This window comes from Indicator indicator, chromosome 15, assembly GCF_027791375.1.
Source record: "Indicator indicator isolate 239-I01 chromosome 15, UM_Iind_1.1, whole genome shotgun sequence".
Taxonomy (NCBI): Eukaryota; Metazoa; Chordata; class Aves; order Piciformes; family Indicatoridae; genus Indicator; species Indicator indicator.
Window position 1 is genome coordinate 18273088 of NC_072024.1, and position 27484 is coordinate 18300571.

The window sequence follows — 27484 nt, forward strand, 5'->3', positions numbered from 1 at the left end:
ACTGAGGGAGCTGGGGCTCTTTAGCTTGGGACAGAGGAGCCTGAGCGCTGCCCTCATTCCTGTTGATAAAGATGTGCAGGGCAGTGTCAGGAAGGTGCAGCCAGGCTCTGCTCAGGGTTGTCCAATGACAGCACAGGGGCACTGGGGGCAAGATGGAGCAGAGGAGGTGCCACAGGAACAGAAGGGAAAACTTTGTCACTGTGAGGGTGCTGGAGCCCTGGAGCAGGCTGTCCAGAGAGGTTGTGGAGTCTCCTCCTCTGGAGACTGTCCAGACCCACCTGGATGTATTCCTGTGTGAGCTGCCCTAGGTGATCCTTCTCTGGCAGGGGGCTTGGAGTCTATAATCTTTTGATGTCCCTTCCAGCCCCTAGCATTCTGTGATTTGACTGCTTTAATTGCTAGCAAGTGTTTGTTGTTTCAGAGCCAGTGTTTTCACCATGGTATTCCATGAATTTGTTTGTTAAATGTGTCCCTGCACGCTCAGTGCTGATGGCTGACCGTTCTTCTATGAACATGGAGTAATCTGATGGATGAAGTTCTCCAGATTTCCTTAATATCATCACTGAAGGAGGAATATTCCAAAAACTGTGGTTACACTTCTCTTTTCCACTAGGGTTTATAGCTAAGATGCTAAATGGTCCTTTGTGTTGCTCTACTTCTCCCTCTTGAACACAGTGGTGACCTATAGAGAAAAATGCATAGCAGATCTCCCCTGCAGCCAAGCAAGGGAAGCCTCCATGTTCTGCATTCCCTAAAGGCCCTGTCAGGAGCTGAAAGCAGGCATGGGTTCTATTATAGCAGAGAAAAGTGAGAACAATGTTTTATTGTGCTCTAAATTACAGAGCATGCACTCCAGCTAATTGGCTAGGAGTGTGTTTTAAGTGGTTTATTGCAATGCATTAGGTTTGAAGGCCTGTGGCTCAAACAGTCGGTAGTCCTGTACTTCTGTATCATATCAGGAGGACTCTTTCTTCCCCCTTTCCCCCCCCTTTTTAATAAATGCAATGAAATCATACAAAATTCTCAGCGTTATTGCTGTAATGTCTCTGCATTATTGCAAAGGTCAACGAAACCGCAAAAATACTCTTGTAGAACCTGGCATGGTGTAGAGCAAATAAACTTCCCCATTCTGAACAGTACATAATCTGTGATGATGCATCTACAGGTGAACAGCTTAGAGAAGTGCTGCAAGATTTATCGTCTTTTATGATAGGAATCTTAGAGAAGAACAAAAAGTTATTTAATCTCTAAAGTTCTTTCCACGCAGGAAGGACGATAGTGGAGGAAGCTCTGCAGCAGAAGTGTGCAAGAGTCTGGAGTTCTGAATGGCATTAAAATGATGTCATAGGCAGGAAGCAGGGAAAAAGCACATTTGTTTAAATTGGGAATATGACTTGCAGGAAGGGGAAGGAAAATGACTTCAGTGGTAGTATTTGAATTATTTGAAGTAGGCTGAAGAGCTCTAAAAATTGCTGGTAGAATTGGTGGCTGTGGACCAATGGAACTTGGAGTTTTGGCAGTGTAAGAATCTAAGTAAAAGGTTTAAGTAAAGACTTTCCTGGAAACCTTGCCCCTAGAAGATGCAGAGAATTGGTGACCCCGTGGAGACAGAGTGAGTCAAGAAACTCTTTATGGTCACCAAAGAAACAGGAGAGAGTTGTTGAGAAAGAAGCAAGAAAACAGAGAGCTTGGAGTGAGGTGTTGACAAAGAGCTAGGCATGATGTCCTTTCATGTAAGAAGCTAAAACAGCAGCAAAAGTCATCTCGCAGGGTGCTCTGCTTTGCCTTGGGAGCAGGACTTTGGCCGTCGTATTAGGCTTCAGCCTTGTATATACAAACTGAGGCTGCCTGAGTGCTTTTGTAATTGTCAGTGCAGCGGTAGCCAGTGGGACAGGTGGGCACAGGCAGGTAGAGCAGCTACACAGTCAGGTTGCTGACAAAACATAGGAGCAGAATGGTGTGAGAGAGGTGAGCACTTCACATCAACTTCTGTAAAACCAGGCTGCGGGCAGTGAGCTGAGAAAAGGAACTTTTAACAGCAACAACACAGCATTTCCCCTGCTCTGCCTAGGGAGGTGTAAAGGGTCACCTACTGAGGGTCACTGTGATTGTCCTGTCTGCAGGAGTGGCTGCAAATATCATATCCTGGTCACTTAATGTGCTTCCCACCTGCTGTACAGGAAAGGCTGCGGGTGGTAGCTGCTTTTGCACCCTGAAAGCTGTTAGGCATCTGTGTGTTGATCAGCACTGAATCTGGGAGGCAGAGCAGCAGTGTTGATCTGCTTTTCACTCTGAGAATAAAGATGGTTCTTCCCCTTTTCTTCAGGTTCAGAGATCCCATGGCACCCCTTAGCTTCTAATGGCAAAGTGTCTCAGCACAAAGGCTCTTGCCGAATTCATTGCCTGTGGGTTTTTAGATCTCTTTTGGGCCCAGGTGTAATGCTCAAACAATGCCCTACAGCAGACTGTCTTGCTTGATTAGTTGCTGTTTTCTGAACTGAAGCATATTTAAATAATGCTGAATACACTGCAGGAGTCATGTCTGAAGTGAGCAGTGTGGCTGGAAGTGAGCTGCTAAACATACTGCACATGGAGAAGAGGCTGCAGGTTGGGAAAGCTCAGTTTCCGAAAGCAAAGCAGTGCCCAGCCTATTTCTTTCAGGCACGGAGCCCATCACATTAGGTGCGTAGGACTGAATTTTTTGTCCTTTAATGCACTGAAAGAATTGGGAGGGTCACAGTGTGAATAGTTTTGGGTTTTTTTGTTTTGGGTTGGTTTTGGGTTTTTTTTTTTGGTTTTTTTTTTTTTGTTTATAAACCTTTCTTTTTTCCGGTGTGGGAAGCTCAAAGGTGGTGACAGTATGAGAGCAGGGTGCTGCTGCCTGCTGCCTCAGCATATTGCAGAGGGGCTGCAGATGGCAGCTGTTTTCTTCCCACCTTTTTATTTTCACTGAAGTTGATTTTTTTTTTTAATATACTGACAACTTCCTTTTTTTCCTTTTCTTTTCTTTTTTTTTTTTTTTAATAAGAATGATGAGAGCTGAGTCTTTTTCCGAAAAGAAAGTATTGCATGTTGTTTGTATGGTTGAAACAGCCAAAGCATCCATTCTGAAGAAAATGAGCTGTAGTGGAAATTTAATTGATGTGCTTTACACGTATTCAAGAAGGCATCTGCTGGTGATTTGCCCATTGTTGCTCTGCACTGATATATTCAGAGGAAAGACCTTGACAACAATGTTTCTCTTGCTGTAATGGCTGCTGCCTGTAAATTTGTCCAAAAAATGAGTTAATATTGAAAGTGAGGTTGTTAAAAGTCACCATTTCAACACTGGGTTAATATTGAAAATAAATTCTTCTTCTTCTGACATTATATGGTTCTCAGATTTGCAAGGTGCATTTAAGATTCCACAACAGTGTATTGGTTGGGAATTAATCTGGTGGCACAATGGCTGGGTGATGCTTTCACCGCGCTGATTAAAGGGCTATGTGGCTTTCACTGCTGCTGTAACAGCAGAGTGAGGCTCTCTGTAGTCACGGCTCCTTGTGATCTTCACTTACCACCTTCAGTCTGCCCAGAGTTTCTGACTAGCATGAGCAGTGGAGGCAGAAAGTCTCTTGCATGCAGCTGTAATCTTTGAACAGATGTAAAATCAGTATGTGTAGCTGAAAGAGTGAATGGAAATGCAGCGTGTGTAGTGTGGCCTGTGTAGTGCAGCTCGGACTGCAGGCTGTGCAGGGCAGGATGTGTAGTGCAGCCCAGACTGCAGGGTGTGTAGTGCAGCCCGGTTGGAGGCAGGGCCGTGCTGTCTCCGGGTTCCAAACGCCTTTGTTTCACCTGGAGGTGCTGTGCCGATTGGCTGGCTCAGAACTGCAGCCTGCCCTTTCTTCCCAGGTCACACAGGGTGGGTCTTAAGGATGTGCCTTGTGACAAAGCATGTCTGGAGAAGGAGCACAAAAGTCACTCGGGACCTGTAGTATCAGCAATAACATCGCAGGACTGCTGCTGCCCTGGTGACTGTGGCAAAATCCATTCTTTTTGGTTTACTCCTTAAGTTTTCCTGTACTTTCACTGATAGGCCTGGTTATCCTTTCTTTGTGTTAAATCGTTCAGGGTTGAGGGGATAATGTATCACTTCCCCCTCCCCAGTTCCCCACTGTATCATCTGCAGATGGAGGGAGTCCAAAATTTTTTAATTGACATTGCTTAGTGTTCTCTCCTTTTGTTTCAATGTAGCTAACTAGTTCACCTCTGCTGCTCTTCAGCAGAGGGAGGGTTTTGCTGCTCTAGAAGGTACGGCAATGAGAGGAACTTGGGGTTGGTGATGTTTCCTGAAGCAAAGCTGCCTGTCTGCAGTACATCAGACTGGCACTGGTCTGAGCTGTTCCTGGTGCAGCCAGGCCTGACAGGGAAATAACTGAACAGAATAACCTGCTGCCTGAGGCAGCTTAGGTCTGAAGCCTGAGAAGTCTCCTTGTTTTTTTTTTACCTGGGTTATTCTGACTCTCTGTTGCTGTGGAGATGAAAAAAAGACTGATTTCACCCTGATAAATCACTGGATTGGATGTGGGTTTTGAGAACATGTAGGGAATTTCATGGTGTTACAGTTGTGTGGCTGATGTGAAGATGATCAGCAACTCTACAATCAATATTTGTTGGGGCATATTACAGCTAACTTGCAGTCTGAATGGTTGTATCAGCACAGGCTGACAACTGCTTCCAACAACTGGATGCCACCACTTCTACAGTCATGGCATTTTGTCCTAAAATGCAGAATCTAGAAAGGAGCCTTTCCCTGTTTGTGTCTTGGTGCTGTGTAAAGTGCTGGTGGTTATTAAAGACCTGTTTGATCTTTGCAACGTCTTAGCTGTTCCAGTCTGGAGGAACTTGGGAAAAAGCTCTTGTGAGAGGAAAACCAAAGCTTTGCTCATTACAGAGGAACTCTTCTGCTCTGCTGCTGCCAGTGTTGCATACATGTAGGTTTTTATCCAGTGTAATTTTAGTGTCACTTATCAAAACAGTTCTTAGGAAAATAATCCTTTTTTTGTTAATAGAAAGTGGGCAGTGTGTTATATGGCCAAAGATTGCTTTATATTTTTTCTTGCTTCATGGAAATATAGGTCAGTGGCCTTCTAACAGGCACAGTGTTCACTTGCAGTGGAAGTAAACAAAGCAGTACCCTGGTAATTACTGGTACACAACTCCAGTGGACCATATTCAGCATGCAGAGAACATCCAAAGCATGTTCTGCAAGGAAGAGACTGCTGTGGTGTAAATACATACAGAACAACTCACCCTGAGGTGCTTCTGGCTTTTAAAATCCTCTGGTACCTGTAAGATAACATTTCAGAGACAAAGGACATCTCTGGAAGCATTTAGTCACTGCTTGATGAAGATCCAATGGCTGTGTCCCCACATCTGTTTATTTCTGTAATTAGATGTATGCAAGATGCATTCTAAGGCGTAACTGTGCAAAGAGAAGGAGACTTCATAATTTACTCATAATATGCATGAAGTAACTGTAGTAAGTCATCAGCAAGTTATTAAAGCCTGTGCTGCTTGGTAGTAAACAGGGCTGCTGAAAGAAAATCTGAGCTGCATGGGTCCTGCTCCTGCTGTAACCTACAGTTTGGTGGAAAGCAGAATGCAGGGTGCAATACAGCAGCTACTCTAACCTTGCTTTCTATTCCTCTTCGCATGATTCTTTTCTCTCACCAGAGGTTCTGCTTCTAGTTTAATGCAAGTTACAAACAGCAACGTCATTTAAAACAATGTTTGCGCTAGAAACGCTTCTCATTTGTGCAGCATATAACTGGTCTTCCTTCCTTATTGAGCAGTGTCCAGCCTTCCTGGATTCCTTGATCCTCAGGGTTCTGTTGACCAGACTCCAAAACAGGCCAAAATTTGCCCACTAGAAGTCCCAGGTGCAGTTCTGCTGACCTCCTTCTCTAATTCTCCAGCTGAGAACTGGCATTTCTTGATCGCTGTGCCCAAGATGACCCCTAGCCATTACATCCCCCACCAGTCCTTCTCTGTTTACAAACAGTAGGTCCAGCAGGTGCTTCCCTAGTTGACTGTGTCACCGGCTGTGCCAGGAAGTTCTACTCCACACACTCTAGGAACCTCTGGGACTGCTTCATCTCTGCTGTGGTTTATTTCCAGCATGCAGGAGGGAAGTTGAAGACCTCCACAAGAACAAGGGCCAGTGATCACGAGACTTCTGCCAGATGCCTAAAGAGTATTTTCTCCATCTCTTCATCCTGGTTGGATGGTCTATAGCAGACTCCCCCCAGGACATCTGCCTCCTTGGCCTTCCCCCTGATTCTTCCCCATAAACACTCAACCCTCTCCCTACCATCATCACGTTCCAGCCATTTGTAACACTCCCTGGCACACAGGGCTGCCCCACCGCCTATCCTTCCTTGCCTATCCCTTCTGAAGAGTTTGTAGCCACTGACTGTGGCACTCCAGTGGTGTGAGACATCCCACTCAGTTTCTGTGATGCCCACTAGGTCGTAGTTTTTTTGGCACCCAGTGGCTCCCAGCTCCTCCTGTTGCTTCCCCTGCTGCAGGCGTTGGTGTCAATGTTCTTTGGTTGCTCTCAAGGCCTCGCCACTTTTTTGCAGGGAGAAGTCCCAGTCTCTGCCTGCCTGGCCTCAGGTGCTCCTGTGGTTGCTAACCCATCTGTCACCCTTGTGTCTTTGCTGCCACCTGGGTCTCCATTCCCTGTCTCCACTGGCAGGGCACTGACAGCCCTTGCTAGCCCCCATCCTTCAGACCCCAGTGTGCTGTGCTTGTCTTAATTTCCAGCCAGCCTGGGGTTGTGCCCTTCCCCTTTCCATCCAGTTTCAAGCTCTTTCAATGAGTCCTGCCAGCTCCTGGGCTGGGATCCTTTCCCCCTTTGAGACAAGTGTGTCCCCTCTGTTGCCAGCAGGCTTCTGTGAGTCTGGCTGGTTTATTGTTAATTTTGTTTTCCTGGAAGCCTGCTTAATTTTTCCAGTCTTTTGCTAGTTTGCATCCACAGTGAGAATTACTGCAGTTGGAGCTTTTAAGTTCAGATGTTTCTGAGTTGTATCTGAGTCCAACTGTCCCCCAGGTAATGCTGCCCTGTGCCTTCCCAAACCTGGGGGAATGATGGCAAGCCACTGAATGCAAGAGAGCTGTCTCAGTTACCCTAATTCTTTTCTTCTTTCTTTCAGCTTCAGAGAGGCTTGTTGAAACAAACCTTGTTTCATTAGCAACTGAAAATACAAGCACAGCATAGAAAAACCCTCCACAAGCTGCTGGCTCAGGCTGCAGGCAGTTTGCACAAGGTGTAGCAGTGAGTGAGGTGCTTTTGAACATTGTCCATCTCTGCTGGTACTGACCTTCTTAGGGCTAGGCTTGGCTCCATGAGCAACTCTGGAGGTAAAAGATGGAAGGCCTTGGAAGGGTTAAATGTTTTCTTCATGGCAGTGAAGGACTTGGTAAACTACCAAGCATTTAGATTTGAGATTTGAAAAGCAGCTGGAGTTAACTGCTCTTAGCAAGCAGTTGGCTGCAGGCAGGGGAGACCCTGACAACATCACCCAGTGCCACTCCTGACACTGTCCTGATGTGGGGGGGCAGCATTTTCCATCCAGACTCAGTGCATGCTCCTGGAGCTGAGATGCAGAGCCCAGACCCACCCCCTGTCCTGGTGCTGCAGGAGGCCAAGCTCAGTTCTCTGAAGAAGGGTGGCTGGGAATGCGCAGAGGGAATGAGGTTCCCTCTTGTCCTCCTGGAGCTCAAAAATGGCTTTATAGCTTACTGGTAACTGACTTGTTCCACTTGCAGAATCCGTTCTTTCAAATAGATTTAAAAAGTCATTCTCTGATCTCAGATCTGTGTCCCCAGCGTTTGATCACAAGGCTCATTCCAATCTTCCCACTTCCTACACCATTAATCTGTTTGCTTCTGTGAAGACATTGTATGACTGCTGCTGCCTGTGCAAGCTGGCATCAGTGCCAGACACCTCTGTATTTAGTGCCCAGTGGATTACTAGCCAAGACCACCTATCTGTGCTTGGGAACATGGGACATGTCTCATCTGAATGAGAAGGAACTCTTCAGGTCTTGTCTCTTAGTCCAAAAAATAAAAAATAAGACTGCAACTTCTGCTAGGAAAGAGAAATAAGGTCAGGTTTGCTCAGCAGCTCCAAGTGGATAACATGGATGGAAATTTGGTCCAGGTGTAGGAAAACCTTAAAAGGCTTGTAGCAGAGGTGAATTACTTTTTAGTAAGTTTTCAGCATTAGCTGCAGATCAACCCAAGCTGCTATCACAGGTGTTCTGGTGCTGTCCTTGGGAGGCTTGGATCTCGCTGCTGAGCTGCGGTGGGAGGACACTGCTGTCCACAGGGCATTTCAGCATAGCTGGTATTTCTGTGGGAGTGCTGGCGACAGGGGCTGCACTGGTGGGCTGGGAGTTTTGGTTTTCTTCCCTCTCTCCCAGACTGAAATGGTGTTTCAGAGAGGCAGCTGGAAAGGGTGTCTTTGCCTGGGGTATGGCCGTCTCTCGATGGGTTGGGTTTGGCTCAATAACTTTGCTGTATGCAAATGCCATTAAAGCCTGACTGCCTTTGAAAACACACAAAACAATTCCTTCTGCTGCTTAGTACTCTTTCTCTTTCTTTTCCTATTTTTATCTACCTCTGCCTACAGTCACACCAAGGGGACCATTGCCAGGATGTGCTGCTGGCCACATGTGGCTGCTGCTCTGCCTCTCCACCTCAAAGCAGTTGCTTATTGCAAGGCATTGCAAACAGCCTTGTCCCACAGCTGATCTTCAATGCAGTACTGGAAGTTCAGGCTTCCAGACCTTTTGCTGATGTATCATAAACAGCTGCATTTAATGGGGCTTTTTCGTTTTCTTCGCTCAAACATTAGCATTTTGTTCCATAGCTTTAATACAAAAATTTAACTATTGAAGAGCTTATAACTTGAGAACAAGGGGAAGCTTATTTTTGATTCCTTATGCAGTCATAATTGTGCTGTGTTTTGGGAGTGTTTTATTTCCCAGCCCTTAACTACAGTTCCGTGATACTTTGCACAGTCCTCGAGTGTGTGAAGCAAATGCAGCTAAAATTGAATGGCCAGCTGTGAATTTGGCACAACTTGCAGCTGCTGGCCTTTGTAGCCTACAGAAGGTAACTTGTTAGTTGTGTTCATGTCTGGTGATTGACCTTAAGTTTCCTTTTTGCACATGTTAAATTTTTTTGGTTCATATTTTGAGTTTTTGATTTTATCACTGGAACCTAGGGTAGATGAATTGGCTTTGAGGTTGGCTTTTCTGAAATGACACTGTGTGAAGGCAGTGTTCAGAAACACATTGGCTGAAGGGCCTTCTGCAAACAGTGCTATAGAAGGCCCTGAGTTCTGTGTCCAGGTATTAGTCTTCCCTTTTTTCATGTTGCTGGGTTAATGGTTGGACCTGATGGTCTTAAGGGTCTTTTCCAACCTCAATGTCTGTGAGTTATTTCCAGCTCTGTATTTCTCCCAAAGAGTCTGCACCTTTTCTTGTGAATCTTTCCCAAGGGCGTATCTGGAAATATTTATTACGTGAAGCCTGAAATCTAATCGTGGAATCAGTAATATATTTGTTCTATTAGGTTTTTACTCTTGATAATGATAATGACCTGCAGAATTAGGTGTGAGCAGCTTTACTGCAGCAGGGAACTCGAACGCACTTGAACACACCTGTGACCTCATGAGGTGGTAGAGTTCAGGGTAACACAAACTGTGCTGGTCACACAGCTTCCCTTGCAGGGGAAGCCTCTGGCTGGTGATCTGGAGGCTGAGCCCTGGTCAGGCTGTGCAGTGCCCAGAATGCAAGAGAGAACCAGCTACCTCCTTGGGCTGCTGGGCCCAAGGACCAATGGTGTCTCCCAGGGTTCAGTACGGGGCCTGTCCTCTTGAACATCATTGTCAGTGATCTGGGTGAGGGCATTGAAGCACCCTCAGTAAGTTTGCAGGTGACACCAAACTGGGTGGTTGTGTCCATCTGCTAGAGGCTACAGAAGCTTTACAGACGGACTTGGACAGGTCAGACCCATGGGCCAAGGCTCATTTGATGAAGTTCAACAAGGCCAAGTGCCAGGTCCTGAACCTGGGTCACAACAACCCCATGGTGAGCTACAGACCTGGGGATGTGTGGCTGGAAGGCTGCAGCTTGGAGAGGGACCTGGGGGTGTTGGTTGGCAGTCACTGATCACGAGCCAGCAGTGCCCAGGTGGCCAGGAAAGCCAAAGACATCCTGGCTTGGATCAGAAGCAGGGTGGGCAGTAGGGCCAGGAGGTAACCAAACCTCTGTGCTCAGCACTGGGGAGGCCACACCTCGAGTGCTGTGTTCAGCTCTGGGCCCTCACTTCAGGAAGGACATTGAGGGGCTGGAACCTGTCCAGAGCAGGGCAATGAGGCTGGAGAAGGGCCTGGAGCCATCTGGGCTAGAGGAGGGGCTGAGGGAGCTGGGGGTGTTGAGGCTGGAGAAGAGGAGGCTGAGGAGAGACCTCATTGCTGTCTACAGCTCCCTGAGGGGAGGTTGGAGTGAGGAGGGGACAGCCTCTGCTCCTTGGTGGCAAGGGACAGGAGCAGAGGCAATGGTTCCAAGCTGTCCCAGGGGAGGATCAAGCTGCATGCTAGGAAATATTTCTGCACTGAAAGGGTTCTCAAAACATTGGAAAGGTCTGTCCAGAGGTGTCACCATCCCTGGATGTGTTCAAGCAGCATGGATTTGGCACATGGTTTAGTGTTGACCTTGCAGTTCTGGGTCAAGGGTTGGACTAGATGAGCTTGGAGGTCTCTTCCAACCACATGTTTTCTGTGGGTTTTCTTGTTTGTTTTTTTGTCAATCATTGTAATTCCCAGGGTCCAGTTACATGTAAATTTACATGCTGGGGTGGGGTGTGCTAGACAAGTAGATGCTAAGGAGCAGGCTTTTGGCAATGATGAAGGACAGCAGTCCAAAGTGGTCCTGAGTAAATCCCTGCTAAGCACTGGTGCTACTTGGAAGGACCCTTTGTAGAGCTCTTCTGAGGAACAGCTGAGAGGATGAAAATATTGAAGACAAGCTCCCTAGCAGCAAGAGCTGGGTGGGTAGTGTGTGGCCTTTAGATCAGGTGAAATCACTTTCAGATTGCAGTGTTTTTCTGGGCAGGCTGGGTGGGAGTCTTCTGCATAGTGGGAACGTTCTCTAGTTTGAGAAGGTCGGGGGTGGGGGTTGTCAGGGGGGTTTTGTGGCCATCGTCTCTCCACACAGCGATGGTGACAGCTTGGAGTGCTGCGTGATGTGCAGCGGGTGGAGGTGTGGCTTTGTGAACAGAGGCCCCGGCCAGGCACGCCCTGACAAGAACATGCTGATAGCAAACTGCAATGCCGTGTGCTAGGCAGCCAGGAACCCCAGGTTATGTCTTCCTTTCCCGGTCAGCAAACAAGGGAGCTATTTTTGAATCTGGCCTTCCGATGAACACTGACATTCTTCGTGTGCTAGGCAGAGCACAGCAGTAGTGTGACATGAAATAATGAGCTCTTACTGGTGCTCTGAATTAAACAGGCAGGATGGGACAGGAACCATTCTTTCTTTAAAAAAAAAAAAAGACTCGCTCCAATGACTTCTCCAGGCACTGACCTTTTCAAAAAGATTAGATCTTCCAGGGAGTAAGAGGAACAAAGCAACCAGAGTGGTAGGAAGAGAAGCTCACCAGTAACTTTGTGGGAGGTCTTCCACTGTATTTCACTCACTGGGGAATGTGGAAAATCACAGTTAAGATCTCCAAATTTGTACCTCAGTTTGTTGTAGGAGCCTTTTGCAATCCTAACTGTTAAACAGCTTGGATTGTCTGGCTGGAGGCCCTTTCTGCCAAAGGCCTGAGATCCTCATGGCAGTTTTAAGGAGAAGTTAGGATGGGAATTCACGCCAGGCTGTAGCCTTCAGCTACCTGTGGCACATCTTGCCCTGTGGCCCTGGTTTTGTGCAAAGGCAGAGCCAACACTTGCTGGGGCATGGAGTGTGGAATGTGGCAACTTTTCATTTGCATTTTTGCACTGCAATGTTTGATTTCAGCTATTAATGTTTATTTAGCTTCTCAGTGTGCTGGGAAGTGGTGCTCATTTCTTCATTGCAAAAAATAAGCAGACAAGTTTATAGAGTCTCATCATTACTTGACATGGGAGGAAGCTGTTCAAATTCAAATTTATTCATCTTAACAGTTGCACATGGTTCTGTGTTGGTGTTCAGAATGTGCCAGGTTCAAGTCTTGGCATCTGACCCTGCTGCAAAGGCTTCCATCATCTCTTAGTTTACTGTAGGAGCCTGTTGATACGTGTGCCATATTATTTCTGTGTATTCCTGCTGCATGCTCACATTTTATTAATTTCTGACATTCTTGTTTCAAATCAGAGGTGGAGAACACTAAGGGAATCTGAGTTTGTGTACTAGAGGATGAAGCTTTCTTGGCTAGGCTTCTGGATAGGTGAAGACAGAAAAGATGCTGTAGCCTAGGTAGCTGCATTCATAGGATGCCTCTTCTGGAAGCTTGTGTTCAGAACTTTTTGCAAAACTCTGTTGTCACTTTACAGGAGCAGCTGCTAAAATATCTGTTATGTTGCCTGTTTATCTAGGTCTGAAGGTATTTATACTAATGTCTCAGAGCATACTTTCACTTTATTTAAGTATTTAAAGATGTGGCTTAAAAGAAAGTGATGTTGGAAAAAGAGCTAAGTACATTGAGCCATGCACATAGCTGGATATCTGCTGGCTCAATTTATTTGTCTGTATGGTTTCACCAAAGATCTAGACAGGTAATGCAACAATGTATTGATTTTTTTTTTTTTTTTAATTTCTGATCTGTCCCCTCAAAGGAATATGGATTTTAAAGGCTTTCTTCAAGATCTTGCAAAAAATCTTGGGGCTGAGGGAAGGAACATTTTATAATTAAACACAGTTGCTATTTCTTTCTGCCTGGGATCTTGGATTTCATTTGAGCTTTAACTTGAAGTCTCTCCTCAAAAAGATTCATTAGAGCAAATTTCAAAATGATTGGGCTGGCCACAAGAAAAAAGTCTGTTGGAAAGCAGCAGCAAACACATGCCCAAAAAAGAATGTCTGGAGTCATCTGAAGTGTTTAGCAGATTCAGGCACCTACTTCTGATCTGGAAGACTTTCCTGTTGCTTACAGCCAGTGAAACTTAGTTGTAGCTGACCAAATCACTTTGGGATTTGTTTGTTTTTCCAGGTCAACCAGAATGGAGAGATCCAAAGGGCCCGGCTACGAGATGACATTAAGGAATATAAATTCAGAGAAGCTCGTTTGCTGCAAGACTACACTGAGCTTGAGGAGGAAAACATCTGTCTCCAGAAACAAGTGTCTGTCCTGAAGCAAAACCAGGCAAGGTTTCTCTTCTCAAAATACAGAGCTTTGCTTTGCTGGCACTGATTAGTTCCTGTGTTTGTAGCATGGTTCTGTCTCACTTGAACATCCCACCCTTTCTTTTCTGTACATACTTCTTCTGAGACTGCAAGCTCTGTTGTTTAGTGTCACAAGTTTAAGTCCTTTCTGACTTTGTTTACACACAGGTATAAAACTCCATTGCTCCTGCTTTGCACTCCCAAGGTCTTCCACTACCTTCCCTCTCTTTGTTGGAAGTGAAGTCTCTACCAGTCTGCATTGTTACTTGATTTAATCTTTTTGCTGTACTAGCTTTTCAGTGTCTATTTGCAGTACTCTCCATCCACCCATCTATCCATCCATCCTCTTCTACACTATCTGTAGCTGGGTATATTTGTTTTTATTGCTACTGAGTGCTTACATTGCTCCAATTCTGTATCCTTCCTTTTCTAACTACTTTCATTAAACATGGACATCTCTTATAGTTGCTCATCTGAAAAGTTTAATTGCACAGTTCCAGCTATTTTCAGAAGTTTAAAAAAACCTGCTTTTTGGGGAACAACTCAATAATTCCCCATTAACTGTTAATTTGCAGAGGTAATTGGATTAACTGTGGTCTTTGGCACCATTTGCTTATCTTTGTGTGTCAGCTGGAGACTTGCCATTTTTATTCTCCAGTCTCATTTTTATTCATCAGTCTCATTGTTAAATAAAACACAAGGTTGTTGTGGCTGAGCACATAGCTAAAGCTTTTTGGGATTTGCTTCAGAACTCTGTCAAGAGTTCTGAATGCAAGCTGCCTTGCCAAGCAAAATGTTTGGGGTATTGAAGGAATTTCATTTATCTCCAGGTGAAACTCCATGTAATTGTTTATCACTTTGGCTTCACTGCTGTGCCCAAAATGGGGCTCCAAATTGGACCTGTCCTCATCTGAATACATTTAGTCTGATGATGCTGGTTTGGGTACCCTGATAATGTGGTAGGGATGAAGGGGCTGTAAGTGCAGGCTGGCAGAGATAGAATCCAGCCCATGATGGTAGAATCCAGCCCATGGAGTTGGTTACTTTTGGGTTTTGGCTTTTTTTTGGTCTTAGTCATTATATTCAGAGGAACAGGTGGAAGTTCCTGGCTCCATTCTAAAATAAATCCATTCAAGAATGTTGTCATTTTGGGCTAGAGCCACATTTTAACCTCAAATGCTGTCTTGTCAGTTGTGAGTAGTTATCAACTGTGGTGTTTGTGTTCTGAAACCTCTGAAAACAGACTGCAGCCTAAAATCCTTCATTTCAGTGGCCAGAGATAGAATCAAGAACTAATACTTTTCAAGGCAATGGATTGCCTCATTTTCTACCTTGGCCTAATCTTACTTCATTAATTTTGATAAACTTTAATTATCCTACAGACATAACCAGAAGAAGCCGGCAAGTTTTCAGTCTTATGTTTCAAAACTGCATTAGCATCATTGGTTCCTGGGTTTTACATCAGGTGTGGTTCAGCATTACCAGACTGGGGTATGATGGCATCTAAAATTCCTTCCCTGGTTGGTATAGATTGTGTGGTGCATTTTCCTTTCTTAGGTAACTAAAAGGTATTTTTTTTCCTAAGGGATTCAACATTTCACACTCATAGTGGGGGAGTGGTGGGGTGGTGGGGTATGTGTGGTATAATTTCAGTATAAGAGAGGTTAAAGGGAAAATAACGTAAAAACTTAGAGTTTGCCATCAAATACCATGTAGCAGCACGGGGAGTCTGAAGCATAGAGTCTGAATTGTGGCCCTCTCCAGATGTGCTGAAATGTTGAGGAAGAAAATGATAAAACATTTTTCTTTCAAATGTATGAAAGCAGAGTTTGATTGCCAGGTACATCCCCACAGCTTTAGCCCAGTGGCACATTCTAACGGCAGTGCATCAGTGTCAGAGGCTGTTTGGAAATGTTGAACTTGAATTTGTGGGGAAATTGTCCAGGGAATTTGTCTATCAGAGGAAGAATTTGCATCGTGTGCTAGGAAAGCCTGTATTGTGATGCCTCTGTATCAAACATTGCATCTCCCACCCATCTTAATTAAGCTGGAATAGGTCACCTCATCTAATGGTTTGCTTGGAAATTGTATTTCCTGGTCTCCGTGAAGGTAAATTGTGTTTGCAGATAGTCACCGTGCCAAAACTAGAGTCCAGAGCTGAAAAATGGTGAGCTCAAAGATTCAGTAGTAAGATTACTTGATGCCTCGCAGGCAGACATCTTCATTAGGGCTTTTCTTTCCATCTCCCTTTGTGTATCTCCAGGTGGAGTTTGAAGGCTTAAAGCATGAAATCAAAAGGCTCGAAGAGGAGACAGAATTTCTCAACAGCCAGCTGGAAGATGCCATACGGCTGAAGGAGATCTCAGAACGCCAGCTGGAGGAGGCCTTAGAGACGCTGAAGACGGAGCGGGAGCAGAAGAACAACCTCCGCAAGGAGCTCTCTCACTACATGAACATCAATGACTCCATGTACAACAGCCACCTAAACATCTCCTTGGATGGGCTGAAGTTCAGCGATGAGGCCACGGAGCCCAACAACGATGAAATCATGAATGGATTTGAGCAAAACTGCCTCAGCAAACTCAGCAGTGGCAAGAACAGTACATCAACACCCAAGAAAAATGAGAGCTTCCCTCCAGCCCCGAGCCTGGTGTCAGATCTTCTGAGTGAACTAAACATTTCTGAAATCCAGAAGCTGAAACAACAGCTCATGCAGGTAAATGGGTTTCCTAAACAGTTGTGTACTTCCAAATAACTGCTAGAGTTTGTTTGGGTTGTAATTTCAGTCCCTTCAATATCTCATAAGGCCACCATGCAGCATGAGTTGTATTTGTAAAGGTTTGATGGTCTGGCCCTGGCTGGGGGCCAAATGCTCACCAAAGCTGCTCTATCACTCTCCTTCTTAGATGGGCAGGGGAGAGGGGAAAATATAACCAAAGGCCTGTAGTAAGACAGAAGCAATTTAATAACGTAAAGCCAAAGCAAAGGCCGCACACTGAAGCAGAGCAAGCAAAGATGTTCTTCGCTACTTCCCACCACTTCAGACACTCCTGGGAAGCAGGGCTCTAACATGTGTAGTGTTTGCTCCAGAAGATAGACACCAACAACCAATGTCCCCCCACTTCCTTCTTTCACTTAGCTTATATGTCTGAGCTGACGTTACCTGGCATGGAGCACTCGTTTGGTCAGTTTGGGTCAGCTGGCCCAGCTGTGTCTCCTCCCAAGGTCCTGCCCACCACTCAGCCTACTCTTGAAGTGGGGAATGTTGGAAAAGTACAGCACTTGTGGTGAGTTCAGCAGTAGCCAAAACACTGGTGTGATATCAAGACCCAGCTACAGCACTGCAAAACACAGCACTGGAAAGATGCTCTGGGGACAATTAAATCCAGCTCAGCCGAACGCAATACAAAAGGCTTTGATTTAGAATTTGGAGATGTTCAGTGTTTGTCAGAAGAAAACCACAAGGTTTTCAAAGGCATTAGCAGTCGTGTCCTGAGTTTGGAGAAAAGCTGCAGTGCATCTGGTGTGCAGTACATGCAGTGCCTGCTTCATTATGGTGCTGCTGAGAGTCATTTGTTTAAAACATTGATCTTTACTCCAGTCAGCTTCATACAAAGGGTTTTGTACAACAGAACTATTGTCTGTAATTAATCCAAAGAACATGAAGTTTTAATCCATGCCAAGCATTGCTGTGTTATATTTGTGCCACTGGGAGATTGGAGAGTTTGTGTTGCCTAGAAATGTTTTTTTTTTCATTCAAATATTTTTTAAGTGCTCTATAAGAAGAAGCCATTGTGGGGAAAAAAATCGCTGGATTTTTGCCAAATGAGAACTTTCAGAGGAGAAACTTTAGAAGTTTTGGTATTTTTCAGTCCTTCATAAAGCTCCAGGCTTCCTCTGTAGACTAGCTGCATGTTTTCTAATATTTACTGGATAACTTGCAAGAGAGCAGTAAACTTCAGCTTATCTTCAGCTGGAAGGATGTTTTCACAATGACACAATCAGCTATGGAAGAAATGAGCAAAAATGTGCTTTTCAAAGTGGAAATAAGAAGGAACTGTTAAGGCAACACTGTGCTTGAGATAGTTTTTACAAGAAAGTATGCAGCCTTTCAAAACTTGCACAAGGAGACCTTATTGTGGCCTTCCAGTGTCTTAGGGGCCAGGGACTTTTTAGAGTGTCAGGTAGTGACAGGACTGGGGGGAATGGAGCAAAACTAGAAATGGGTAGATTCAGATTGGATGTTAGGAAGAAATTCTTCCCCATGAGGGTGGTGAGACACTAGAACAGGTTGCCCAGGGAGGTGGTGGGAGCCTCATGCCTGGAGGTTTTAAGGCCAGGCTGAATGTGGCTGTGAGCAACCTGATCTAGTATGAGGTGTCTCTACTAATGGCAGGGGAGTTGGAACTGGATGATCCTTAAGGTTCCTTCCAACCCTAGCAATTCTGTGATTCTATGATTCTGTGATTGTATTTCTGTAAACACAGCAGGCTGCCCTAGGATGTGGTTGAGGTGTCATCCATGAAGACATTCGAGATCAGACTCAGTGTGGCCCTGGGCAGCCTGCTCTAGTTGGAGGTGTCCCTGCTGACTGCCAGGGGGTTGGACAAGGTGGCCTTTGAAGGTCCCTTCCAACCCAATGCAATCTGTGAAGCTGCAATTACAATGAAACCACCTAGTGACACAGTTCCCTGTATGTAACGGTGTTCTTGCATTTCAGATGGAAAGAGAAAAGGTGAACCTGTTAACAACGTTACAGGAATCTCAGAAGCAGCTGGAAAATACACGGGGGGCCCTCTCAGAGCAGCATGAGAAAGTTGGCAGACTCACAGAAAACTTGAATGCGATGAAGAAGCTCCAGGTCAGCAAGGAACGTCAGTCTGCCCTTGACAATGAGAAAGACAGAGACAGCCATGAAGATGGAGACTATTATGAAGTCGACATTAATGGGCCAGAGATTCTGGAGTGCAAGTACAAAGTGGCTGTGGCAGAGATCACTGACCTTAAAGAAGAGCTCAAAAATCTTAAGGCCAAATACAAAGAATGTGAGTCTAAGTATGAAGACGAGAAGAGCAGGTATGAGACTGAGAACCAGGCTATCACTGAAAAGATCACCTTGCTAGAGAAGTCCAGCAGGCATGACAGAGAACAAGTGGCCAGACTGGAGAAGGAGCTGAAGAAAGTCAACGATGTTGCTGGGGAGACACAGGGCAGCCTCAGTGTGGCCCAAGATGAACTAGTCACCTTCAGTGAAGAATTGGCCAATCTGTACCACCACGTCTGCATGTGCAACAATGAAACTCCAAACAGGGTGATGCTGGATTACTACAAGGAAGGGAAAGGTGGGCGCAGCAGCCCAGAGACCAAGGGAAGAAGGTCTCCCATTCTTCTTTCTAAGGGGCTGTTAACTATAGAGCTAGGAAAGGCCGAGAGCGGAAGCAGTGACAGCAGCCCATCCTCAGTATCATCTCTCCCATCTCCTGTGTCAGACCCTCGGAAAGAACCAATGAATATTTACAACTTGATTGCTATCATCCGAGATCAGATCAAACACCTGCAGGCTGCTGTGGACAGGACAACCGAGTTGTCCAGGCAGCGTGTGGCCACACAGGAACTTGGGCCAGTGGTGGACAAAGACAAGGAAGCTCTCATGGAAGAAATCCTGAAGTTGAAGTCCCTGCTGAGCACCAAGAGAGAACAGATAGCAACTCTGAGAACCGTGCTGAAGGCCAACAAACAGGTAACCAAGTCCTTACAGGTATAAAGGTTATAGTGTCAGGGAATGGGGTCACGCTTCATGGTCTCCTCTGAAGTTAAATTAATGCACATGGAAATTGTCTTAAAAAAAAAAAAACAGTATGGTTTTAAGAAACAGAGAAATACTTCCAGTTTTCTTTTGCGTGTTTTATTGAAGGTGTCCCAAACTGAGAGATGGGCACAATGCTGTAAGGGTTAGAGAACCGTGGAAGTGCTTGATGCCTGCTTTAAGTACAGAGCTACTAAATAAGGGTTTGTTCTTTGTGGTGAAGCATGTCAAGTTTCATTTCATTCAGTAGTTGATGACAGGTGCCACTGAGTGTGTGTTCTGTAACTGCCTAGATGCTGCTGCATGGAGACTCCTAGGTCTGATCTCTTTGTGCAGTTATTGGAAGCAGGAGACCCCTAGGTCTGATCTTTTTTCAGTGTTCAAAAATGATTGTTGGTTTTTTTGTACAAGAAAAGTTGACCAGAAGTGTAACATGCCAGTTCAAAGGAAATGTTTGATTATGTGAATAGTGATGCGAATTCTCTTAGCTGGTCCCTTTGTGAAGAGTTTCATTAACTGGTATGTTACTGTTCATTTTGGTAAACAACAGACTGCAGAGGTAGCCCTTGCCAACTTAAAGAGCAAGTATGAAAATGAGAAAGCTATGGTGACAGAGACGATGATGAAGCTGCGCAATGAGCTGAAAGCTTTGAAGGAAGATGCTGCTACCTTCTCTTCCCTAAGAGCAATGTTTGCTACAAGGTAAAGAACCTATGAACTCTGCACAGTGTCATTGTTTGCTGGTGTGGGGTAAGAGCTGAACATGCTGCCCACTTCCCCATGCAGAGAGTGGTGGGATGCCTGTTTCCAGGGTCGCTGCTTGCAGTGTTTGGTGTGATTGGTGCTGGTGGCTGAGGACAGTGCCTGCCATGGGGTATGCTGCTGCAAGCCAGGCGGTTGGGGCGCTGTTTAATTTGGGTGTAACATTATCCATGGTCCTTGCAATCAGTAACTCAGAGGATGAGTGACATTTAGCAATCAAAATGAGCATTTGTTCCACATTGAAGATGTGACTCTGTAATAATCCAGAGAACAGGAAAGACATTGCAGAGATCTTGTTGTTCTTAGGTTGTCTGTCCTGCAGTGGGTGTCTGTCATTTTATTTACCCATGTGAGCTGATTTGGGTTCCATGTGTCCAGAAATTGCTTCTGCTTCTTAGCTGTGCTTTATGGTGCTAACAGAGAAAAAGCCCTGCTGACACATCCCTTACTGCAGCACTTCTTACTGCTGCTGTCATTGATTACTTTTGTAAACCTGCACATTTCTTTTGGAGACTGTTGAGGCAACATCACCTGAAATCCAGATCTGCTTCACAGCTAAGGAACCTTCAGTTGGTTCCTGAGTGGAGACAATCCTGGAAGACAGGAAAAGAAAACTCTTTGTCTAAAAGCTGTTAGTCTCATCTCGATGGCAGTCACAGAGCAATGTTCACTTGCCTGTGTGTTCCATGCATTACCTAGAGACTTAGAGGAAAGAATGGAAAGGATGCCATTTGATGTAATCTAGGCACTTGCTCTTAAACTAACCCAAGGGGATGGGAGGGTCTGTATGTGCTGTCTGTTGCCTCATTTTCTGCCTTCTCTGGACACTTCTTTAACAAAAACCAACCAAACAAAACCAAAACTTGCCTAAACAAACTAACATAAGAAACAAACCAGAAAGGGTTTCATTTCTGTCATCTGTTAAAAAGTACTATGGTAAGGAATCAAGAGGATCCGAGAGGGTGCTTGGGAGGATTCCTGAGGCTATTCTTGTATGGTCTTCTGTGGGGGTAGTTCTGCAGCAGCTCTTGTGTTTTTGGATTCCTAAGATCTTAGGCTTCCTGATGATTCAGCCTTTGTCAGCCATATCTATGCATGTGGGTAAGCATGGAAAGAAGAAAAGGATACCAAGGAATGCTAAAAGTTGAATTGTGGCAGCTCGTTACGCCAGAGAAAGGAATGTCCTGTACTGTCTGAATTTGTCCTACTTTCTTTTCCCCCTTCTTTTTCCTCCTCAGGAATACTGTTAGCACACAGAAATTGCAGTCCTTTTGTTAGTTTGGATCAGCTTGAAGCTTTTTGTTAGTTTAGATCAGCTTGAAGCTGAGAGGAAAGAGCGAAAGCATACTGTTATATTTCAGGTTTTTTCCTGATGCAGATGTAACTGCCGTAGGTTCTTCTGCCTCAGTGTGAAAGTGAGAGGGGGACTGGGAACTGGTTTGTAGAGGAAGAATTGTCAGAGAGCTGCCAGAGGGGTAATTCTCTCTCTGGGTGTATTATCTAGAGGTCAATCTTGTCCTTGTATTGGGAAGACAATAATGATGATTCCTTGGCATGGGGAAATTGGAGGGAGAATTGGAGAACAAAAGGGTTTTTTATTGAGAGCAGCAGGCTTATCTTTGTCCTGGAGCTCTCACTGGGAATTGTGAGTGACCAGAGGCAATAGTGAGCTCAGTTTGAGGATGCATAACAGACTCCCCTGCCTGAACAAGCAACCACAATGTCTGAACTCGTGCTTTAACCTGGTGACTGTAGTGGAAAAAGTAAGAGCCAAGAGCAAAGGAGGACTCAAAAAGCTGAGGATAGAGTGAGTGGAGATGTGGTCTGCAGAGCCTTTTGTCTTGTGAGCATTTGCATTCCTTGTGTGGCAGCTAAGCAGCTAGGCCTTGTATTTTGCATCTAGCTGAGGATGGTGGCCTTCGCACAAAGCATGACAAGTTGCTTCCATCTCCCAGTGTGCCCAGTGTTTCAGATACCACAATAGCAATCAAGACCTATTACTGCAGGTAGGGCACTGTCACCCCTTCCCTCCCTGGTCTCTGATCAGAGCAGATTTAGTAGCTTGTGGATGGCTGAATGCATTTCACTGTCAGTGGTTGTTTCATCTGTGTCTCTATTTCAGGTAAGGTAGGTTTGGAAGAGGTATTCCTAGGTGCTTTGATGAAGATAATCTCAAAAATTGCTCTGGAATATGATTTTTTTTTAGATGTGTTTCAAATACAGATGTATGGAACAGCCCAACTTATCTTCACCATTGTAAACAACCTGCAGGAAGTTGTTTCTTCTTTGGCCAAGAGGTTTGTATCAGCAGAGACTAATAAGTAGCCTTTACCCTGCTGTGCTTGTTTGTTTGTGGGGTGAAGCAAACTGCTGCACGCAGGTATATTTACACAGGAGGACACGCATTCTGTAGGACATAAGAGCTGCGAAAACACAGGAGACTTGAAGGCCAGGCACGAATATAGTAACTGACCTAATTTCCTTGTTAAAGTAGGTTAATACCACAGTATAGCAGCTATTTTTAATAATTCATGAAAATATGATCAGATTCAGCCTGGAGACAAAGGCTTGCAAAACACAGATGAATAGCTTCCAGTACTGAGGGACTGTAGCAGCATACCTGAAACTGAGCTGTGGCACAGAGGTATACATCATAGAAGGAAAGACTCATAGAGTTGTCAGAGTTGGAAGAGACCAATCCCCATGGGCAGGGACACCCATGAGGGTGGTGAGACACTAGATCAGGTTGGCCAGAGTCCTGGCCTTAAAAACCTCCAGGGATGAGGCTTCCACCACCTCCCTGGGCAACCTCTTCCAGTGTCTCACCACCCTCATGGGGAAGAACTTCTTCCTAATATCTAATCTACTTCTCCCTTCCTCTAGCTTGGATCCATTACCCCCAGTCCTATCACTCCCTGACACCCTAAAAAGTCCCTCTCCAGCTTTCTCGTAGCCCCCTTCAGATACTGGAAGGCCATAAGAAGGTCTCCTTGGAGCCTTCTCTTCTCCAAACTGAACAACTCCAACTCTCTCAGTCTGTCCTCATAGCAGAGCAGCTCCAGCCCTCTGCTCATCCTTGTGGCCCTTCTCTGGACATTTTCCAGCACCTCCAGATCCTTCTTGTAATAGAGGCTCCAGAATTGGACACAGCGCTCCAGGTGGGGTATCAGCAGAGTGGAGCAGAGGGGGAGAATTACCTCCCTGGCCCTGCTAGCCACATTTCTTTTGCTGCAGCCCAAGCTCTGCTTGGCTCTCTGGGCTGCAAGTGCTCCCTGCTGGCTCATGTTGAGCTTCTCATCCATCAGCACCTCCAAGGCCTTTTCTTCAGGGCTGCTCTCAAGACAGTCCCTGCCCAGCCTATATTGGTGCCTGGGATTGCCCCAACCCAGCTGCAGGACCTTGCACTTGGTCGCTTGAACTTCATGAGGTTGTTATGGGCTCAACTCTGCAGCCTGTGCAGGTCCCTCTGGATGGATCCCTTCCCTCCAGCCTGTCAGCCACACCACACAGCTTGGTGCTGAGGGCTCCTCAATGCCTCTGTCCATGTCACCAACAAAGATGCTAAACAAGCCTGGTCCCAGCACTGACCCCTGAGGGACTCCACTTGTCCCTGGCCTCCACTTGGCCATGGAGCCATTGACAGCCACTCTCTGTGTACAGCCATCAAGCCAGTTCTTTACCCACTGAATGGTCCAAACATCAAACCCAGACTGCACCGGCTTGGAGCCCAGGCTGTGCTGTGGGACAGTGCCAAAGGCTTTGCTCAGGTCCAGGTAAATGATGTCAGTTGCTCTCCCCTCATCTATTGATGTCGTGACCTTGTCACAGAAGGCCACCAGGTTTGTCAGGCAGGATTTGCCCTTGGTGCAGCTGTGTTGGTTGTACCAAATCACCTCTTCATTATTCTTCTGCCTCAGCAGTGCCTCCAGGAGGCTCTGCTCCATGATCTTAGCAGGCACAGAGGTGAGACTGACTCAAGATGTGCATAATGTACTGTAGACACACATGCAGTAGCTGCCTTGGTAAAGTCCACATAGACTAGAAGCACTGGAAGCCAGATTAAAATCTGCCCTTTAGGTCTGAAATGGATTTTATCATCTTAATTAGGTTGTAATAGGTATTTTACATGCCACTGTATTACAATCAAATGTTTTGTGTCATTAGTAAACTCTTCACCAGAAGAAGAATATAAAGAAATCTCTTCTGCATTTAAAATCCGAAGAGTAGCTGAGCATCTGTTTTTGTTTTACTTTGTCAAAATACCTGGGTTGGGTGTATTTTTGCAAGAAGTCCTTGCTAATTGGCAAAAGAAAATACAGCTTCACACCATGTGTCAACCAATCACTCCTTTGTTTTCAGTCAAATCTTCAAGTGAAATTTCCCAAAGGCAAGATAAGTCTCTAAAATGCAGGGTTTACAAACTAGGAGTGTAGACTTTCTCTGAGTTTCAGCTGCACCTCTATCAAAAGGCAGAACGAAAGGCACATCTTTGCAGTCAAGGTGTTGCATTCAGGTCTCTGAACACATCAAAATCAAGGGGCTCTTTCCCATGTGTTTGAGCATTTATTGAGTCTAATGTGATCATTGCCCCTGTGTTAACAGCACCAAGAAGGGAGTGAGAGCAGCAGTTCCAGCTAGAGCTAGAAACTGTTGGTGGTAGTCAGGTCACTTCGAAGTCAGGCATAGGGAACACCAAGCCAGGACCTGCTGCTATTTTTGCCTTTCAAAAAACATTTAACCTCCAAAGGTATTTTACCTCATGGTCGATTTACCAATTTTTTTTTTTTTAATTCTCATTTAGAAGGCTAAGAAAATGGAATTATTTTAATTTTTCTAGAAAACAATACAAATCCCTTCTTCAGTGTGTATGCATGGGTGGGTTAGCAGGGAATGTCAGAGACATTAACTAATCTTCCTCTGAAATATGGTCAGAAGAAAGACTGCTGCTTTTCTCTGCTGCTTTTCTGTGCTAGACAAACAGCTTCTCCCAAGTGCTTTGTGGGAACTTGAAGATGTCTTGTTTGCTAGTGATTCGAAATGGGAGTGCAGCACAGTTTCCTTGTCTTGTAGGTCAAGAGATGTCTCTAGATTGCCTGTAAGCAATTAATCATTTGAACTTGCAAGCACGTCAGAGCTCAGGTTTCTTAGAACTGGTTATGGGGAAAAAATGGATCAAAACATGAGGAAAAACTGAACTTGGAAAGTTAACTGTCAGGCTTGTTTAGCTCAACTTTTCAGTAGGGGAGGAAAGAGTAAGAACACTGTAGGTTCCTGCTATTTTTTTGAGAACACCTCCAAATTGAACGTTTCCAGAATCCACTGCAAGTGACAGGCACACAGATTCATGAACCAGCAATTCAGACTGAAGGCCTTGAAGCATGTTAGGTGAAGAGCAGGAGGCCAGTATAGTCATCTCTTCTCGGCCAAGAAAAGAACACACTGAGAAGAGCTTGTCCTAGATCACAGTTTTGCATTTTAAAAAACGAAGATGATTTTGTGATGTTAGTCTTAAATTCTGCTAAACAGAGAAAATGGCAGAATCCATCCACAATGAAAGTACAACCTGGATTTTCACCTTGCTCTTCCCATGTCCTTTTTCTGCTGGTTTTCTGTCTTTTGATACAGCCTGCAAGTTTCTCATCTCTACAGTTTGCATGTTGGGTACTACATGCACTCATGGGAAGACATCATAATCTCTTTCTGTAAGTACCTCCTGTATAGCAGGTTACAGCTAAATTCCTGTGGTGGATGGACTAAATCAGGCTAAAACTAGCCAAGCTGGCTGCTCCCTAGCATACTTGGTCAAGGTCAGGCAACAAGACCAAGCAGCAGCTTTGTATGAATGAATTTGTCCTAATAAGCCCTGGCAGACATAAACTGTCTCTGAAGTGACTTAGGGTACCTCTTTCCTCAGGCTTCTCAGTTTTGCTGTTCATGGCTTCTCTGTTTCTTTTCGAGAGTCTGATAACACGCAGGAGCAGTAAGAGGACAGATTTCTCATCCCATCCCTCTAAAATAAAGATAGAAGCTGTTAAGACATCTAGCAGAAGCAACAGGCTTTGCAAAGCAGAGAGCAAGTATGCCTAGATATAATTGATAGCTATCTCCAGCTTCACATTCTTCATAAACTGTAAATACAGGGAAAGACAAACTCTGCATCAGGTCAAGGAGGGGACCAGTGGCAAGTGTTAAAATGTACTGGGAAGGCTGATAGCTTGTAACAGAAGACCGAAATTACAAGAGGGTGCTGGTGAAAAAGAAACAGCCATGATTACACTGAAAAACCTAGGAGCTAGCTGTTGTTTGTTGCTGGAGATAAGCACTGTCAGGTTTCTAAGTATCCAAAGCATTTGGGAAAATATTCTTGTGTTCCTGGACATCAAAGGCCTGCAGAATATAAAGCAGTTTAAAGTCATGCAAAGAACAGTGCAGTCCTCACTGGACTGACAATGATAGCTAAAGGGTCTTCATACGAGACTCCACACAGTAGAAGTATTCAACATCTCTAAAAATATTCCATAGGATAAATGCTCAGAGGACCCAGGCACAGAAAATGTGGCCTTGAAAATTTCCAGAATGAAATTCCCAGATGGGAGTAACAGCGTTTGCCTCCTATTGCTGGTGCTAGATCTAGAGGTGATTAATGATATCTGGAGAGAAAAACGTCTGGGCTGCCGGCAGGCACTTGAAAGCAGGGAGACGTCCAGGCAGGACAAAAGCATTGGACTCTCATGGACATGCTCCAAAAAGCCATAAGTAATGTCTTGCACACAGTCACATTGATAGCACTGATGTGCCTGGCAGTTCAAGTGTCTGCTGTTGGTGATGCTGGGTATGTTGAGACTTGCCCTTGGGAAAGGTGCCACTGTAGGTAGAGCCTGGGCCTGGGTTACAGCAGTGAGTTCCCACTCCTCTCCCAGGGGTTCTTCAAAGTGGCTGCATCCACACCACAAAGTCCTGCCTGCTTTCTTTGAATGGCTGCTGTTGAGGATAAGGCACAGGAGGTTGTCTTGTGGTGGAACAGTGGTGCCGTGAGAGCTTTTGTGTAGCTTATCTGCCCTTTCCTTTTAAATCAAAATGGAAAATGAGTTACTTTGAAACTGCCACAGCAGTTATTGAAGCCATGGTCATTTAGACAAGCAAGTTTTGGGCTTGTTTGACAGTTCGTAGGAAGCCTCAGTGCTTACAGTCTGTAAAAAAAAAAAAAAAAAAAAAACAACAACAACAAAAAAAATCCAAGTGTGTGTACAGCTTCAGTGGCACAGGGGAGAGAGGAACAAAGAGGTCAGGATCAGACCCCCACTCTATACTAAGCCCTTCAGTGAAGAACTAGGAAAAACATCCTGCCTGTGTGATGGCTTTAAATTGATGTTCAATCTAGTGTCATAGGATTGCTAATTTCAGTCTTTAAATAGGAAAAAGTGTCCTCGGAGGAGGGAATTTGCCATTAAAGTTTATGATCTCTCCCTGAGAGTTTGCTTTGGTGGAAACTGAGAAG

General features: G+C 45.1%; 1 protein-coding gene across 2 annotated transcripts in view; it reads left to right on the forward strand.

Moving 5' to 3' along the window:
- Window positions 1-27484, forward strand: part of BICD2 (BICD cargo adaptor 2) — a 102703-nt gene that overhangs the window by 65838 nt on the left and 9381 nt on the right. For both annotated transcript variants that reach the window (XM_054387626.1, XM_054387625.1), the window contains exons 3-6: window positions 13246-13398; window positions 15682-16134; window positions 18139-19158; window positions 19775-19926. In XM_054387626.1, coding sequence (XP_054243601.1) covers window positions 13246-13398; window positions 15682-16134; window positions 18139-19158; window positions 19775-19926 — 1778 coding nt within the window. The remainder of the gene's footprint in view (window positions 1-13245; window positions 13399-15681; window positions 16135-18138; window positions 19159-19774; window positions 19927-27484) is intronic.